The sequence below is a fragment of the Polypterus senegalus genome, chromosome 10 (genome assembly GCF_016835505.1).
Source record: "Polypterus senegalus isolate Bchr_013 chromosome 10, ASM1683550v1, whole genome shotgun sequence".
Taxonomy (NCBI): Eukaryota; Metazoa; Chordata; class Cladistia; order Polypteriformes; family Polypteridae; genus Polypterus; species Polypterus senegalus.
Window position 1 is genome coordinate 138,725,944 of NC_053163.1, and position 15,823 is coordinate 138,741,766.

The following is a 15,823-nucleotide window of genomic DNA, read 5'->3' on the forward strand; positions in this document are numbered from 1 at the left end:
AAGCTTACAGCAGCACAATTTAGACACTCCATTGAAAAGCTGTTCTTAGTGGCAGCATTTTGCAGCATATTTGGTCTTTTGCCTTGGGTGTGTGGCCACATGCAGTGCTGCAGTCATAGGAACTTGTGAGACTGTAACAAAAAATTCAAAATACTGATGTCTGTTTCATTTATAAAATGTTTGCACATGCACCTAAGTAATTTTATGGATGAATGTCAAATGTTATCTCCATGGTTTCTGCTTTATAAACATGAGTTTCAAAGTAATGTATAGAGTTACAGGTAACTAACAAAGTTCACGTGAGTTAGATGAGGTTTGGAAATGTTTTTGTTTATGGCTGCAAGTTCTACACAGATGTGGTCATTGAGATCATTAACCAGTTAATATTAAACATAAATAGATGCTCAGCTGACCTAATTACTACTGTATAGTACCAATCATTGTAAGAATGGGAGGGTGGATTGTTGAGGTACGTTTGAGCAGCCATCTTAACTGAAATGTCTGCTAATGTGCTGATGTTTCATTAGAAACGTTGATGCTGAAATTGGAAGGAAAAGCATCTGCTATGGGACTCGGTGGACATAAAAGCCAAGTCATTGACATTGTCAGAATGTTGGTTTGCAATTTGAAGAAATTTGTGGGAGCTACTTTTTGTTAGTTCTAGAAATATTTCCCTGGTTAGTTCTAGTGCAGAATTAGTTTATTAAAAATTTATTTTTTACCAGAAAGATGGTTTACAGTGCACATGCTGTGGTCTACAATAATGGTTTTGGTGGTATGTATTACGTTTTCCTGGAAAGCTATTTACTTCTCTAAGAGAGCAAGGTGAATGGATTCTGAATTATTATTCATTTTTGTTAAGTTTTACTTTCCAATGAAAGACAGCATTTTAGAGCATCAGTATAAAAGCACTAAAGAATGAATTAACTCCTGGACGAATGGTGTCTCATTTCTCTAGTACAGCTCCAGTCTCTAAGAGGACTTATAAGTAGTATAGCAGGTTGTTGAGGCATATTGTGCTGTTAAATTATGCATTTCCTTTATTTTGATAAAATTGTGGATAGTAATTGTTTGTTTTAATCTCGGAAGGTGCAGTTCTTTAGAATCTTTTTTTTTTTTTTTTTGTTTTGTTTTGGTAATGTGACACCCTTTTTAGTAGGTGAGTGGGAGGTGATGGGAGTTGGGAGTAATTGTTGGAATAGCTCACTTTATTCCCCGCATAATTGAGTGTCTCTCCATTATTAGTTTGTCCAGTAGAATGTTCTACACATCTTGGTTATGTAGACATGCATGGCTTTTCAGACCAAAATCTTAACTCCACTAGAGTGAATTGATGAACAATGTTCACACACCCTTTAAGTGGGTGTAATGAATTTTTTAAAGGACGCATGGATGAATATCGGGCTAAATTTTCCAGGTTGCCTAGGATTTTTATTCACAGTTGTCAAAGGGCAACCTACTCTGTACGTGTAGTGCTCTACTGTAATTTCTATAGCTCAATTTATTTCTTTTTTGCTAGCTTATTAACAATGTGGTAGCATTTCTGTTGAAATGCAAGCTAGTTGAATGTAAATATTTGGGTTTGTCTTTAATATAGTTTTATTTATATATAAAAAAAAATGAAAAAACACTGCAAGAATTGCTGTGCAAAATCTACTCTGCTTACTCACCTGAAGATGACTTACATGTATTAATGGAGGTCTATCCGTCTATCTTCCAAACCCACTTCATCATGAAGTTGGTGTTGATACAAAATCTAGGCAGATGAAAATTTAAATTTGAAGTATCACTTTTGAAGTCTTGCATAACTTAAGAGTGCCCTGTTCATAGAACTACAGTGTTACAGATGATGAAATATCAGACCAAATACAGTACAAAGCAGTAGGGACTACTACCTTTGTTTGTGGCTGCTAATATGTTGCAACAAGTATTAGTGTTACTGACCATATTGCATTACCAGTGCAAATAGGCCCTAAGCAGAAGTCAGTCTATTTAGATAGCTATATGCAGTATGAATAAAGTGTGTATTCACACTTGTTTTGGCTTTGGTGTATGTGGGTGGCAGTGGTGATATCTTGACTGTCAAAACATAACTAGTTTAGTTCCAAACTTAAGATTCAATTGTCCATGTATTATGTCCAGTTTAATTCCATCACTTTTGTTCAGCAGCACAGTGTGCATGTTAGGCCATCATAGTGTGTGTGTGTGTGTGTGTGTGTGTAGGGTAAGCGTACTCTATGATAAACTGGCATCCTTTTTAAGGCTGGATTCTGTCTTGCACCATTCAGTTCTGGCATACACTTGCAATGCTTTCAGTAAAAGAATATCATGGAAAATGCATTCTCAGATGATGAAAGGGTGGTTAGAAAAAAAAGGGTTAGGCAATTCTCAGCTGTTTGGATTGAGCTCGTCATCCCCAATGTCAAATCTCCCAGGAGGATGTTTCCACTGCAGCAAAGCTCATTAACATTTTATCAAAACAATTCGAAAGAAAAGGCAGGCTTGTTTTTAACTACTGCATATTTTTTCATTGAAACAACTGCCAATTGCCCTAACACCCAGATGTGTGACTTTCTTTGCAGTCATCTGCTTTGCAGTTAAATGAGGTAAGGATTGCACCACTCATGATATCCGTCCGATATGCCATGTGCCTTCAAGGCAAATTTTTGTAATAAGCTTTTATTACTTCCATAATGTAAATAGGAAAGTTTTAAGAGTTTCATACTTTAAATTACCTTGCTTACATTGGCAGTTAAAAAACAAAAAAAAAAAAACCAGCAATTCTCTTTATATTAAAATCCTCTGAACAAAATAGAGGCTTCTCCTATTTCTGTATCGATCTTCTGGTGATTAGTAGAGATTTGCAATAGTTTGATTTTGCAAGAACAGTAGATGTAATCAATTCAGTACACTATATGTGTATATCGGTACCACATAATCTGCTAGAGAAAGACTTAACACTACTACTTAACAGTAAATACTATGCAGTGATCTTTACTTGTAAGAAAAATGGCAAAAGTATTTTTTGATTTAACAGTTTTAATAAAGCAAATTGAATCCACACACTGATTAGTTTTTAATGTCTGCTCTTATTAACAAGCCTACATAAATTGCTTTTATTCTGTTAAGGTAAAATGTTTTGTATTTTTGTATTCCATGATGCTTTTATTACACTCAGATTTATTGATTTAAATCAGTGGAAGCAAAAATTGCCCCTTAAACTATTTCTAATGCTGATCTACCACCACTACTGCTTTACCTATATGTTTAAGATACTTATTGCTGTACCAAGACAAAAGCCCCCTAGTCTCTAAAATAAACAAGGTGCTGAATATTAAAAATCAGTTCAGTTAAAGTGAAGGAATAGAAGTTCCTTTAGCAGCAGTAATTTGGCTGCTAATTAAAGTGATTTAGAATGAAATCCTACATGTCCGAGTTTGACAGTACAGATATAGATGGTTATACTGGAGCATGGAAGTATATTAGAGGCCGGTGTGGACAATTTTTGTCATGTAAAGCGGTTAAAAAAATTAACAAATGGTGCAAATGTTTTTTTTAAAAAAAAAAAGCTAATTACTACCTACAGTATCCTATAAGATAAACAATACATAAGGTTTTTTCGTTTTAAACGGGCCTTTTTTTCTTAAACAGTAAAAAAGTAACTGCTGATGAATGAATGAATGAATCAAATGTTATCAACCTTTGGATGGTGATTCTGATGACAAATGAACGGAGGATATCAACTGAACAGATTCATTAACATGATTGTGTTTATCTTCACAAATTGCTTTTAGATTAAATTTATTATGATATATATGTAGTTAAGTAAAATTCTTAATTGCATGTCTCCTCAGGATAGTGACAGTAATACAATACCAACAAAAAAAAACACATCTGAGAAGTTAACTACTGCCATTTTGAAGTAGTGCTGACAAATATCTCCAGGCTGCTACCTATTCAGTGTCCCTTCCTCCCCACCACTCAAAAACCTGTTTGTCCAAAACACATTTTCTTGTAAATAAATATGAGTGGCATGATTATGACAAAATTAATAATTGATTATTGCTTTTGATTTAGTTGTGATTATAAATTTCAATTAACAGCATTACAAAGAAATGTTCATCTTGTGCTGTCAATGCATTACAATCTGTACATTTTTTGTGTGTGTAGTTCACGGCCTTCTCTTGCATTTGCCTCACAGAAATGTAGTGCTTTTTTATTTGTTTCATTGGTTTATTGTATTGCTTTTTTTCCTTGAATACCACAGAAATAAGTACAAATGTACATTTTCATTCCAGCTTCTTCCATGGGGAGTTCCTTTCCTGGCAGCCCTGGGTGCAGGGTGGGAATCGGCCCCAGACAGGGCACATAGTGTCCACTCTACCTCATACTACCCAAACTGCACATTTTGGCATGCAAGTTGATAACTGACATACTCCGAAACAATTGAGCGGAACAGTGACATTCGATAAAAGTGGTGAGGCCAGTCCTCACATGAAACTTTTTGTGGGTATACAGCATAGAAGTTTGCTTTACAAAACTATCAAAGGGAGAACATTCCGCAGATAGTGTCTGGATATGGCAGCTGAACCCATGGTGTTTGAACTGTAAAACTGAACACCACAACGCATCAAAGTTAACCTAATGAGTACACACAAATCAAGAATAGCAAAGTCCTTCAGCAAATGCATCATTCTAAACAGAGTCAAAGCTGTGGCTCTAAGTCTTGATATTGCACATAACTAGCATTCTGTAACTTTCTTTTCCATAGTACAAACTTCAAAGTGTTAAATCATATTGGCCAAACAATCTGCATGCACTCTTACAGAAGCTTTGTGTGTAATGATGTGTGAAGATTAGCTGTTACATATATAATATATTTCTTACCTTTTACACACAGCTGCTACATGTAGTACAGATGAGCTGAGCTGCTGATTGATGCTTTAAGTTTCTATGATTTAATTTTATAACACAGCTCCTAAATGCATTATTTTAAGGCAGTTAAATTGACCACACTTAACAAATTTTTAATGAAGTAGTGATAAATTAATCCAAATGTATTAATAGTAGTGGGTCACCGGCACTTGATCATTTACTATGTTATTTCTTGAAAATTAATCTCAACTGCACGCACCAGTAGGGTTTGCACTCCTCCCTTATAATATGGCATTGTCCCGTATTAAAACATTAAATACTGCATACGATATTGAATCGATGTCAGATGTGTTTTTGTCCAATATTTTTGCACACATTTCATATACAGTAACTTTTCAAATTGCAGAAAATAACATGAACAATTAAAATCAAACCAGTTTTACAAGTGTAGAATGGTTTTAATTTTTGTATTGCGCTAACATGAGAATGAGGTTACACCTTGGCGTCATTCTTGGCATTACGCGGTGTTCATGCTGTTTTCATTCACATCACTCTGTGCAGCAGTACGTCAAGAACAAGACACTATTTACATTGATGTCTGATAATGTAAGTCCATCCATGAAGTGTAAGAGGCTGTAGAGGTGCATGTCTAAGTGGGAGACAGAATGTTGGTAGGTTAGTCCTGTCCCTGGCGACAAATATGCTTGCTTTTGAGCTTTTTCAGTCACCCTTGGAGAGAGATCTGACATGAAGCAGCACGTTGTGGGCTCTATCCATGTTTGAGTTACTAAAGAGAAGATGTCAGAGTGTAATCACTCAGTTTCTTATTCCTTACTCATACTTCCCCCAAAGAAGACATGGCATGTTGTTTTTTTCTTTTTTTCTAATCAATTAGCTAACATTATATTATCCTGTAACTAGTAAAAACTAGGCAATAATGTGTAAATTATGCTAATTTCCAATTATTTGGGCTGAATGTTAAGAGACTTGTTTTATATTTACATATTTTGCTTAGAAGATACTTTTATCCAAAGTGACATGCGTTATTCGGTTATCTTGACTGCCTTTAAGTCTATGGACTGTTTTGAAAAAGTTGCTAAAGTTGATCACCACAAGTGAAGGGCTATGAAGCTAGCATAACAAAACAATGATCAATTAACAAGATGACATATCTACAGAGCAAAAGTATGAACAATTTGATATTCACAGAACAGTAGGGTTTTTATTTGCTTATTAAGTGCACTGAAGGAGTCAGAATTTTGTATAGAAGTGGGCATCCCATTCAATCAAATAGGAGATACATATGAAGAGTCTTGACTGAGATTTGATAGCACACAGAGGTACCATCACTGGCAGACCCGAGTGGGTGAGTAGAATAGCACCTTGCCAATGTCTCCATATACAAGTTTTTGAACTTAATGTTTGTCACTACAGAGAAGCAGTGTAGCAATTTGAAGAGAGGAGTAACACTTGCCCATCTTGGCTGGTTAAATACAAGATTGGCTGCTTCATTTTAGACCATCTGCAGTGCCATGATGGCACATGTGGACCCTCCTGCTATTGATGAGTTGCAGTAATCCAGGGGAACAAGACCAAAGCTTGGACCAAGGTTTGTGCTTCTACTCTCAGTCTGATTTTGTGGAGGTTACACAGATTCATAAATGGAACGTTTTTTCAAACATTTTAAATAGATAAATTGGATAACTCTATCATATACATATTTACATGTTTCCAGTCTATTCTTTGCTATTTAAAAGCCCAATCTACACACATACTGTTGAATTCCTCCCCTACAGGTAACTGCATAATGCACATGAATTAGCTCTGCAGCTGTGCCCAGTATAAGCTATAACAGTGCTGATTATGCACAAAAGCCAAGCCATGATTTAGTTTTTTTAATATTTGTTTGCATAATTGTTGATACATTTGGGGAAACCAATACATACCAAAAGCATCTGTCCCATTGGGTTTGGGGATGGTGTTTGTTAGTTGTTGGGCATTGTTTCTGTTGCACAAAACTGTTCAATAAACTAGCTGCTTAATTACTTGCCTAAGCATATTAAATTATTCCAAACTGTTTTGTATGAGAAATTATTCACCACAGTCCTACAAATGACCAATCCTAGAGAACTATACATTTTTGTATTGTTAGTCTGAAACTTGGTTATCCCTTAGTAGTGAGTCTTTCACTGTATGTGGCTCAATGTAGGTTGAATCTTTGAGAACAGTAGATACACCCATATATGATGTGCTGCTAGCCTCAGCGTATACAGTACATATGCAAATTACATATTTTACTAATTAAAGAGAGCAGACAATATGGCATGGCAACACATGATTTGTCTGAAAGAAGACATCCTTATGTATTGTATATAAAAATATCATTGCTTTTGATTGAGTTGTTGGTTTAATACTAACATATTCAATGTTTTATCCACTTCTGAATGAGGTGTCCTGCCAGTCAGTCATCGCCATCTTTACCCAAATGTTGCATGGGTATGTAAAATCAAAGCAGACAGTAGAATTTTATATGACAAAGTAAGATTAAACATTAATATAAATACAAACTAATTTGTTTGTTAACCCTTAAGTATTGCTTTTCAGCATACATTCCTCATTAATATGCTTCTATAGTTATACTCAACCACAAATTGGTTGTGTAAAGCGCCACTTGTTTCAGATACATTTTAAGTTTTGTCTGACATTTGGAATTAAGTAAAGGAACCAGAACTTTGGAAGGATAATTACAGGAGGACATGACTTTTTACCATGGGTGTTGATCATTTTTCATAAACCTTTTGTTGCACAGTTTTAATCGGAGTCTTGTCTTTTGACAAGTAAAACAGTGTAATTACTGCAATTTGATTTTGCTATCGATACCCAGCTGTATAAGGATATGCATTAGGGTAAATGGCATTAACTGTTTTGCAGATGTAATGTTAGTATTACCTGCTAAGCTTTTGTTCACTTTTCAAAATGAGGACTATGAGGTTGAATTTTTAATGACTGTATTCAGGTTTGCATAGTATACTTTTCAAAGCAAAATATTTCCAAATTACAGATGATTCTTTTTATTTTGGTAGTTTGACATCGAAAAGTATTAGCTAATCTAGGTTCAATATTATTTATACTTCATTTTTCAGGAAGCTTCTGCATCCGGAAAAATGCATTCAAACTTTTTAAAATGTGGTGGTTGGGATTAGATTTCTAAAAATGCATTTTGCATGTAATCTTATGATGTGAGTGCCTCTGATTCGTCAGTCACCTTACTCTTAGTGTGTCTCTGCTTGAATACAACACTCATTTGCAATTTAGAACAATTTATAACTAGGTAAGCTCGATCTCTTGAGAGAATGGGACTACTACATGGAATGCAATGATCTCTTTTCCTGATTAATATATCGATAGTCAAAATGTAATTACAATTAATACATGTATATGCTTAATTATGCAGCCCCTAACCATTATCAAACACATTTTTTGAGTTTTGAAAAGCTAATGGAGTGTAGGTGCAATTTTGTTGGTCTTGTTTGGTCATCATGTGGTGTCTGAGAAGTCCATGGGTCAATTAGTGTTTTAGTGTTTACATGTATGTGTGTTATTTAAACCGTAACCCCTTTTATTCCCTTTCCAAATTAATGTGTTAGATGTTTTTGATTTTATGTTATACTACTGCTGAGTGCTCCGATTCCCTTAAGGTTTTTGCTATTAAAAAAAAAAACTTGCCCATGAATGTACATGCACACACATCTCTCATGCATAACAGAACAGAATCACCAGCCTCCATGTTGTACTTATTGTAAATTGTTGTTTTCTTCTGATCCTGTATGTTGGTTTTTGTTAATGATTAAAGAAAATCCTGAGGATGCAACCAGTTTCTATTTTTTTTTTTGTTTTTCCTCTATTCACTGATCTGCAAAGCAGCAGATAATTCCTAGGTACTCTATTTCATAACAAATTGGAAAAGGTTCCTGAAGCTGTTTCAAGTCACTTTTGTGATGGCTATCACAGTGCTTGCATTTACACATCCAGTATATGGTAGATTGCAAAGTAAAAAAAAAATAAATCTTAGTAGTGTATTTAAATTGTTTGTTTAAACTATTTACTCACCCTGCTAAATTCATTGTTAAGTTTGTGGGAATCTGTTTATCCCTGCTGGTTCATGAGCAAAACTGGAAAACAATAAAGAGATGGATGTTTCAAAAGTGGTGCTCCTTAGTTGAAAAGATGTTTTAATTGGTAACTGAATTTGGTATTTGTGATTCCTGTACAGGTTTAATGTTCCATATCAAAATAGTGAAGTGTGGGTTTGTTGATATTGAGCTGCTTGATTAGTGATTTTATAATGCCATGTGTTTTTTGTTGCATACGTTTCTGTATTGGACTTCTCTCTTCTGTCTAGGTCATTTAGTTAGCTTATAGCAGACTGTCCCAGGGTGGTGTTTTCCCACCACCCAGCCAACCCCCTCCTTCATCCCCCTGTTGTTCTCATCTTTGCATTCTCCAATCTCTGCAGCTTTCCTGGTTTCAGTTTTGAATATGCTTTAATTATTTTTCTACCAGTATTCTCAGGTGTAGCCTTGGCAGTGTAACTGACAGGATTTGTATTTGATCAATGCCTTTGAACATTTGGACCCTTCTTTCTAAAAATGTCTCTCTTTCTCTGTCACACATACATTCTATTGAGTTTGCTTAGCCTGTCTGAGAAGGACAAGCTTCTTAGACAAGTATTGCCCTTGCTTGCTCTCTACTCTGTAGTGTCTGGTACATTGGTAATCTGCCTGCAACTCTTGGTTTAGCTGTTGTTAATTTAATTTACTTGCAAGTGACCATGCTGACCATCCATTCTTTTTATGAACCTGTTTTTTCCAGCAGTGTATCTCTAGAGAATTGGAGCCTATTCTGGCAGAAATAGGTGCAAGCTAGAAGGCAATTGCTGAATAAATATCAGACCATTTGCAGGTTAATACATAGACTTGCTCAATTTAACACTACTTGTTACATGAACAGTGTTTGTTTTAAGAAAATTAGATTTGTGGAAGAAGCCCCTATGAATATAGCTTGCACATTCCACAAAGATTTCATTCAACAAGGGTCACAATTGTTGGATTTAGTAGTACTCGGTGCTGTACTAATGTGCCTCTTGAATCTGATAGTAAGATCCATCTAAAGAAGAGAGTTCAGCCGCATGTCAATCCCTTTAAAACCTCTGACAAAAGACTGTGGGAAAATACATAGAAGTAATGTTCTTCTTTGTGTCATGTTCAAATATTATCAGGTAAATAACGTCACTCTGTCTAGCACATTAAATGAATAGGGGTAGAGAACTGTTCCAGCCAAAACACTTCTGTAAATTAGGTTACTGTTTTCCTCAAATGACTAATAGTTTTAATTTTATTCCCGTGTATACAGTCTTGTAAAGATGTAGCATGCCTTAGTAGTGCCTTCCACCTAATGGCGAGAGATAAAAAAATAAAGTCTGTCTTGCCCTTGTCATGAAGTGACTGTTTAAAAGTAAAAGGGCATAATAAGGTGCAATGTGGTGGCACAGTGACTAGCATTGCTGCTTTTCAGATCCAATACTCCATGTTCAAATTCTACACCCAATCATTGTCAGTGGAAATTACATGTGCTTTGTTTGTGGGTACTCTACTCACACATCCACAGAGATGTGCAGGTTAGGGGTAATTGTCGGTTCTAAAGCATCAGGCCCAGCCAGAATGGTATTGAAAATGCTGAAGGGAGTGGAAGGTGCTGGAGTAGAATGGTTGACAGATCTGTGTATCATGATTGTTTTTGATTAGAAAATCAGAGTGCCTATTTCAGTGTAGAAAGAGGCATCCATTTTGAGCTTTTGGATCAGGTAATGGGGGTGGGGTTGATGGTGGAGGTGTGGTGATATGGTGTTGGTGCTAGAGATAAGAATTGGGGATCAGCACGTACAGTATAGATGCTGGGTGAAACTCTATTAAATACATTTCTTGTCAGAAGTTTGTACATAAAAGGTGTATTGGTATGAATGGTGTCTGAAGGTGGCGAGTGTAACCTTTATGGAAATTGTGCAAGAGAAACGCAGAATACTTTCTAAGTGTAAATGTAGTTATTAGTAATGAAGTTATATTGGCAAAAGTAAGGAATTTCTGCTGTTTAGGTGACATTGAGTGCCAGTGGAGTTGCTGGTGTAGTAGGGATTGCAAGTGTGAAGTGTGTGCTTTGTGATGGAGTAGTTCATGCTTTACTCAGGGCTGCTGGGACTGCTTGTAATACCTGATTGGATTAAGAAAGCTTAAGAATATTGTTTCATATGGTACCTGGGTAAATAATCAGTCGGGAGTCTGACATGGTTTACTGCAGAAACTAGAAGTTTTAATTGACACATTTCATTAGTGAAGATTAGTTTCTAATGGAGAATTTGATTGTTGGAAAAGCCATACATACCCCAAGAATAAGCTGCTGGGGTGAGAAGCAAGGGGAATTCTGTAACACTTGCATTTCTCTAGGGGCAATGAGCCTTTTAGATTAGCTAATTTTGTAAACTCTGGATATATAATCTTGTGGTACTGTCTTGGGAAATGGACCATTTTTCTTAAAGCTCATTCTTCTTAACAGAATGGAGACGTTTGCATTTCCATCTTGCATCCTCCTGTTGATGATCCCCAGAGTGGAGAGTTGCCATCAGAAAGATGGAATCCAACGCAGAATGTAAGGTAAGTTGTATATATGAAAACTTCATATTTTGTTCTCTTATTAACTTAATGTTATTGGGGGATGGGGGTTCAGAGTTGGCATCTTGTTTGTGGTTTTTATTTACTTCAGTTGTCAAGCTTTCCTTCTTTGATTGTTTCTGAGGTAACAGTGTGGTTCTGGGCATTTGCCAATGTTAATTGGAACATTTTGTTTTTCTGGCAAATTTCAAAAGCCAAACTGAATGCATTTTCAAATAGGTTGCAGTGGTTACATCTAGAAGAGTCACACCGTTTTCAGTTTTATTCAGGGTCTCAAACTGCCATTCTGCTGTCCAGCGTTGTTCTAGATTTCTTCAAAGGGATCTGATTATTAAAATTCAGTTGTAGTACTCACTGAATAATTACTTTAAATAATCTGACTAGATTTGGGACCTAAAGAACAAGTTACTAGTTTCTTTTCAGAAATGATTGTTTGATGTTACTGCTGTCATTAACCTAGATTTAGTATGAGTGACTCAACACGTAATGATTTGTTGTGGTTATTTTCTATATCTGAATGGAATACCCCATCAAGAATATTATATATCTAGTGTATTAAAGAAAACGGTTAAATCATTACTGTTGTATAGGGGTTATTTATATCTGTCTGTTTGGATATGTTCTTTATCTATACATTTTTTGTTTAAATAAGGAATGAGTGATTTGTTTTCTGTTTGTTTGGATTACTGTTTAAAGTGGGAGATGATTTGGTATGGTTAGCTTCTGCCTGGCATCCAGTGATGCTAGAATAGGCTTTTTGGTCAATCTGAATTTGGATAAAGTGGATTCAGATAATTGATAGACTTAAGGTTTTTAATGGGCTTTGTTACAGTGCCTTTTGTTCCATGTAGACTGCAGAATCTGCCCCATAGTCTTAAAGTTTATTATTTATAAGAATGTTTAATGTCATTTAAAACCCATGTTGAAATCCCCTTCCCCTTTTTATTTTCTCGTATAGGAAAAGTATTATAGTTGTCCAAAGATTCGGTGTCGATGAATCTCAATGTTTTTGTCCTCCCCGAGTTTGAAAATACCATTTTTGGAGTTATGCCTGCGTGTGTGTATGTAAACATCACTTTAGTACACTTTCAGTTAGGTCAACCAAATTTTGCATACAAGTATTAGGTACGAAACATAGATTTCTATCTACTTTTGGGCTATTTCCATTAACCGGAAGTGGTACTTTACATTTTATTCATGCAGCTGCAGAGTCCGATTTATTCAACTTTTATAATAATTGTTCTACATACTATTAATTTGATTCAGTTTGTTGTTGATGGTTCTTCATTGTACTTAATACAAAAATATAATCATTGTCTTGCAGTATACGCCTCAAATATCCATCCACATATCTGAGTGAGAAAGTCTAGGAGAGATCACTACCGATTTTTAATGACCTTTTTATTCAATTTCCAAGATTTGTAAAATGAACTTTGTTTCTGTTGATAGGTTGTTGAAGTTTTAAGGTTCTGTTAGTAAGCCTTGAAGTGTTGTTAGTATTTGAGTTAACCATTGTTCCATTCCTAATACAGTTTATATATAATTGTTTAAGGCACGAAGAGATTGTTATTAAATGCTTTTAAATGCCTTCATTAGACTTTAAAATCTCTAAACTAAACTAATCTCCCTACAGATTTTTTTTATTTTTTCTCCAGCCGTCTGGAGTTTTTTGTTTTTCTGTCCCCCCTGGCCATTGAACCTTACTCTTATTCGATGTTAATTAATGTTGATTTATTTTGTTTTATAATTGTGTCTTTCATTTTTCTATTCTTTAATATGTAAAGCACTTTGAGCTACTGTTTGTATGAAAATGTGCTATATAAATAAATGTTGTTGTTGTTGTAAAATTAAACTTTTATGGTGTCCACCTTTTTGAGTGTTGAATTCCACAATCAAAATGCGATAAAGTGTGGAGAACCTCAGAGGCAGAAAGGAGTTTTATTTGAGTGACGAAGAAAACGTTAATTTTTGAATGTTTTTAATTAAAGAAACTTACAGATTCAAATGTGTGAGTAATATGTATAGACACTTTTTTTTTTTTTCTTCATTTGTCAGATAAGCTTATCAGGTCAAATGCTAAAAAATGGTCTTGCTTTTCCCCTAACAGAACAATTCTCCTCAGTGTCATCTCTCTTCTCAATGAACCTAACACATTCTCCCCAGCTAATGTAGACTCGTCAGTTATGTACAGAAAATGGAGAGACAGCAAAGGGAAGGACAGAGAATACGCAGAAATTATCAGGTGGGCATATCTTGCTTTGTACTGTGATCCATTACTCTCTAACAATGAAGCAAAGAAAGTATACAGTATAGGCATAGACATTGATATACCTTTCAGAATCTAAGGAAATGTACACTGAATAGGCTGAATTTATGTTCTGTGTTCTCCCTGTAGATTTATTTTGAGAGTATGCAGTATAGTTGTAGTAGTTCCAGAATGTAGCAGTGTCTGGATGATCTTATGTTTATGGCTAGCTAAATTATTACATACAGCCTACCAAGATGAGATAAGATTCTGCATGCTTTGGATTGGATGAAAACTTTATAGACTCAATTGTGCTGAAACATGTTTTTGTTTGATATAATGGCTTCATAAATGTTTCCCTTTTTTCTTGCTAAAGAGCGGTTATATGAAGCTACATATTTCCCACCTGCTTATGAAATTAGTACGTACCACCTACTAAAAACATGTCCTTCAATTTATTGCATATACAGTTTCACCATTTTCACCCTCTGGAGCTAAATCATCATCCTTTTGGTTTATTTAGGAAGCAGGTTCTGGCCACAAAAGCAGAAGCGGATCGTGATGGTGTGAAAGTGCCCACTACCCTGGCAGAGTACTGTGTTCAAACCAAGGCCCCTGCGGTGGATGAGGGCTCAGACCTTTTCTATGACGACTATTATGATGATGACATGGAGGAGGGTGAGGAGGACTGCTGTTATGATGAAGATGACTCCGGGACAGAGGAGTCATGACGATAGGGAGGGGGAACTCGTGTGTGCAATCAGTAAATAATGAAAAAGAAAATTGGAAAAGGAAAAAAAAAAAAAGCAAAAAAAAAAAAACACAAAAAAACACCCTCTGCCTCACCTGGATCACTGCAGATATTTTCCCCCCATCCCTCTCCCCCATAACCCCTCTAGGAACTGTACAGTTTTATGGACACAAGAACATTGGATAAGTTTTGCCTTTTTCGGATATGAAAATCTGCTCCTTTCCCCACCAAAAAGAAGAAAAATAAAAGTTGATTTCAGTGCTTTATCACTTTGAAGACATTTTTGTGCATGCTCTTTTAGTACTGGACATATTCTCCAGTGTAAGCAAACCCTCCTGTTTGTCATTTTCTGAAGATTCTTATGACTTTATGCATTCAGAATTTGCAGAATCTTTACGTTAAGTTGGGGGAGGTAATGTTTAGTGTGTAGGTTTATTTTATTTTATTTTGGATGGGGTGATAACTAACCAAGCATATCTATCTTGCAATCTCAATTAGGCTTTAAAATTAAAGGAAACACAAACCTTCATTTGTTGACTGCAGGTTGAAGGACAGTATTTGTAATTAGACTTGTCTTTCCTTGTAGCTAAAATTCCTTTAGAATGCAGGTGTTAGCAGGCAGTAAGAATGATCTTTATTGCGGCTCTGCCTTTTGTTCATTATCATGGGTAAAGTATAAAATACAAAGTTGAGTTAAGTGTTGCATCCATGTTATAATTTGCTTTTTTGTTTTAACATTTTGGCCTTCCTAATTGTGTAAGTGCCATTCAAATTGGCACATGGATTTTGGTCCTGTTTATCATTTGAATAGTGCAGCATACATCATGATCATTGGTGGGGTGGGGGATTTTGATGATGGGATATTGACAAAAGAGAGAATGCTAATAAAATATTTTAGAGGTGACCATTAGATCTCTAAACCTTGGGGCTGGGCAGTGAGATTTTATCCTGCCTTTTTGGTGGCTTTTTGCTTTAGGTGTAATCTCCCTTAAAGGAGCACTGTTTGTAAGACTAGGCTTTAATCAGTTGATTGCCACAGCCTTGCCCTATTTTTATCATTTTTTTTAATATATTAATGAGTAGCATGTCCAAGCTCTCAAAAATGATGGACTTCTTATGGAGGTATAGCATACTTCTGTATATTTATTTTCTTTCATTTGATATTGACTGCTATGGTGATTACTGTGCTCAGCAGCTTTTATGTTCTTCTGTATGGCTGTATTCCTG

General features: G+C 35.5%; 1 protein-coding gene across 1 annotated transcript in view; it reads left to right on the forward strand.

Annotated features, from left to right (window-relative positions):
- LOC120537711 (ubiquitin-conjugating enzyme E2 R2-like) overlaps nt 1–14,839 on the forward strand; it is a 30,306-nt gene extending 15,467 nt beyond the window's left edge. The window contains exons 3-5 of the mRNA XM_039766850.1: nt 11,485–11,582; nt 13,708–13,842; nt 14,369–14,839. Of these exons, the coding sequence (XP_039622784.1) occupies nt 11,485–11,582; nt 13,708–13,842; nt 14,369–14,576 (441 nt within the window). The 3' untranslated portion in view covers nt 14,577–14,839. The remainder of the gene's footprint in view (nt 1–11,484; nt 11,583–13,707; nt 13,843–14,368) is intronic.
- The last annotated feature ends 984 nt before the right edge of the window (nt 14,840–15,823 follow it).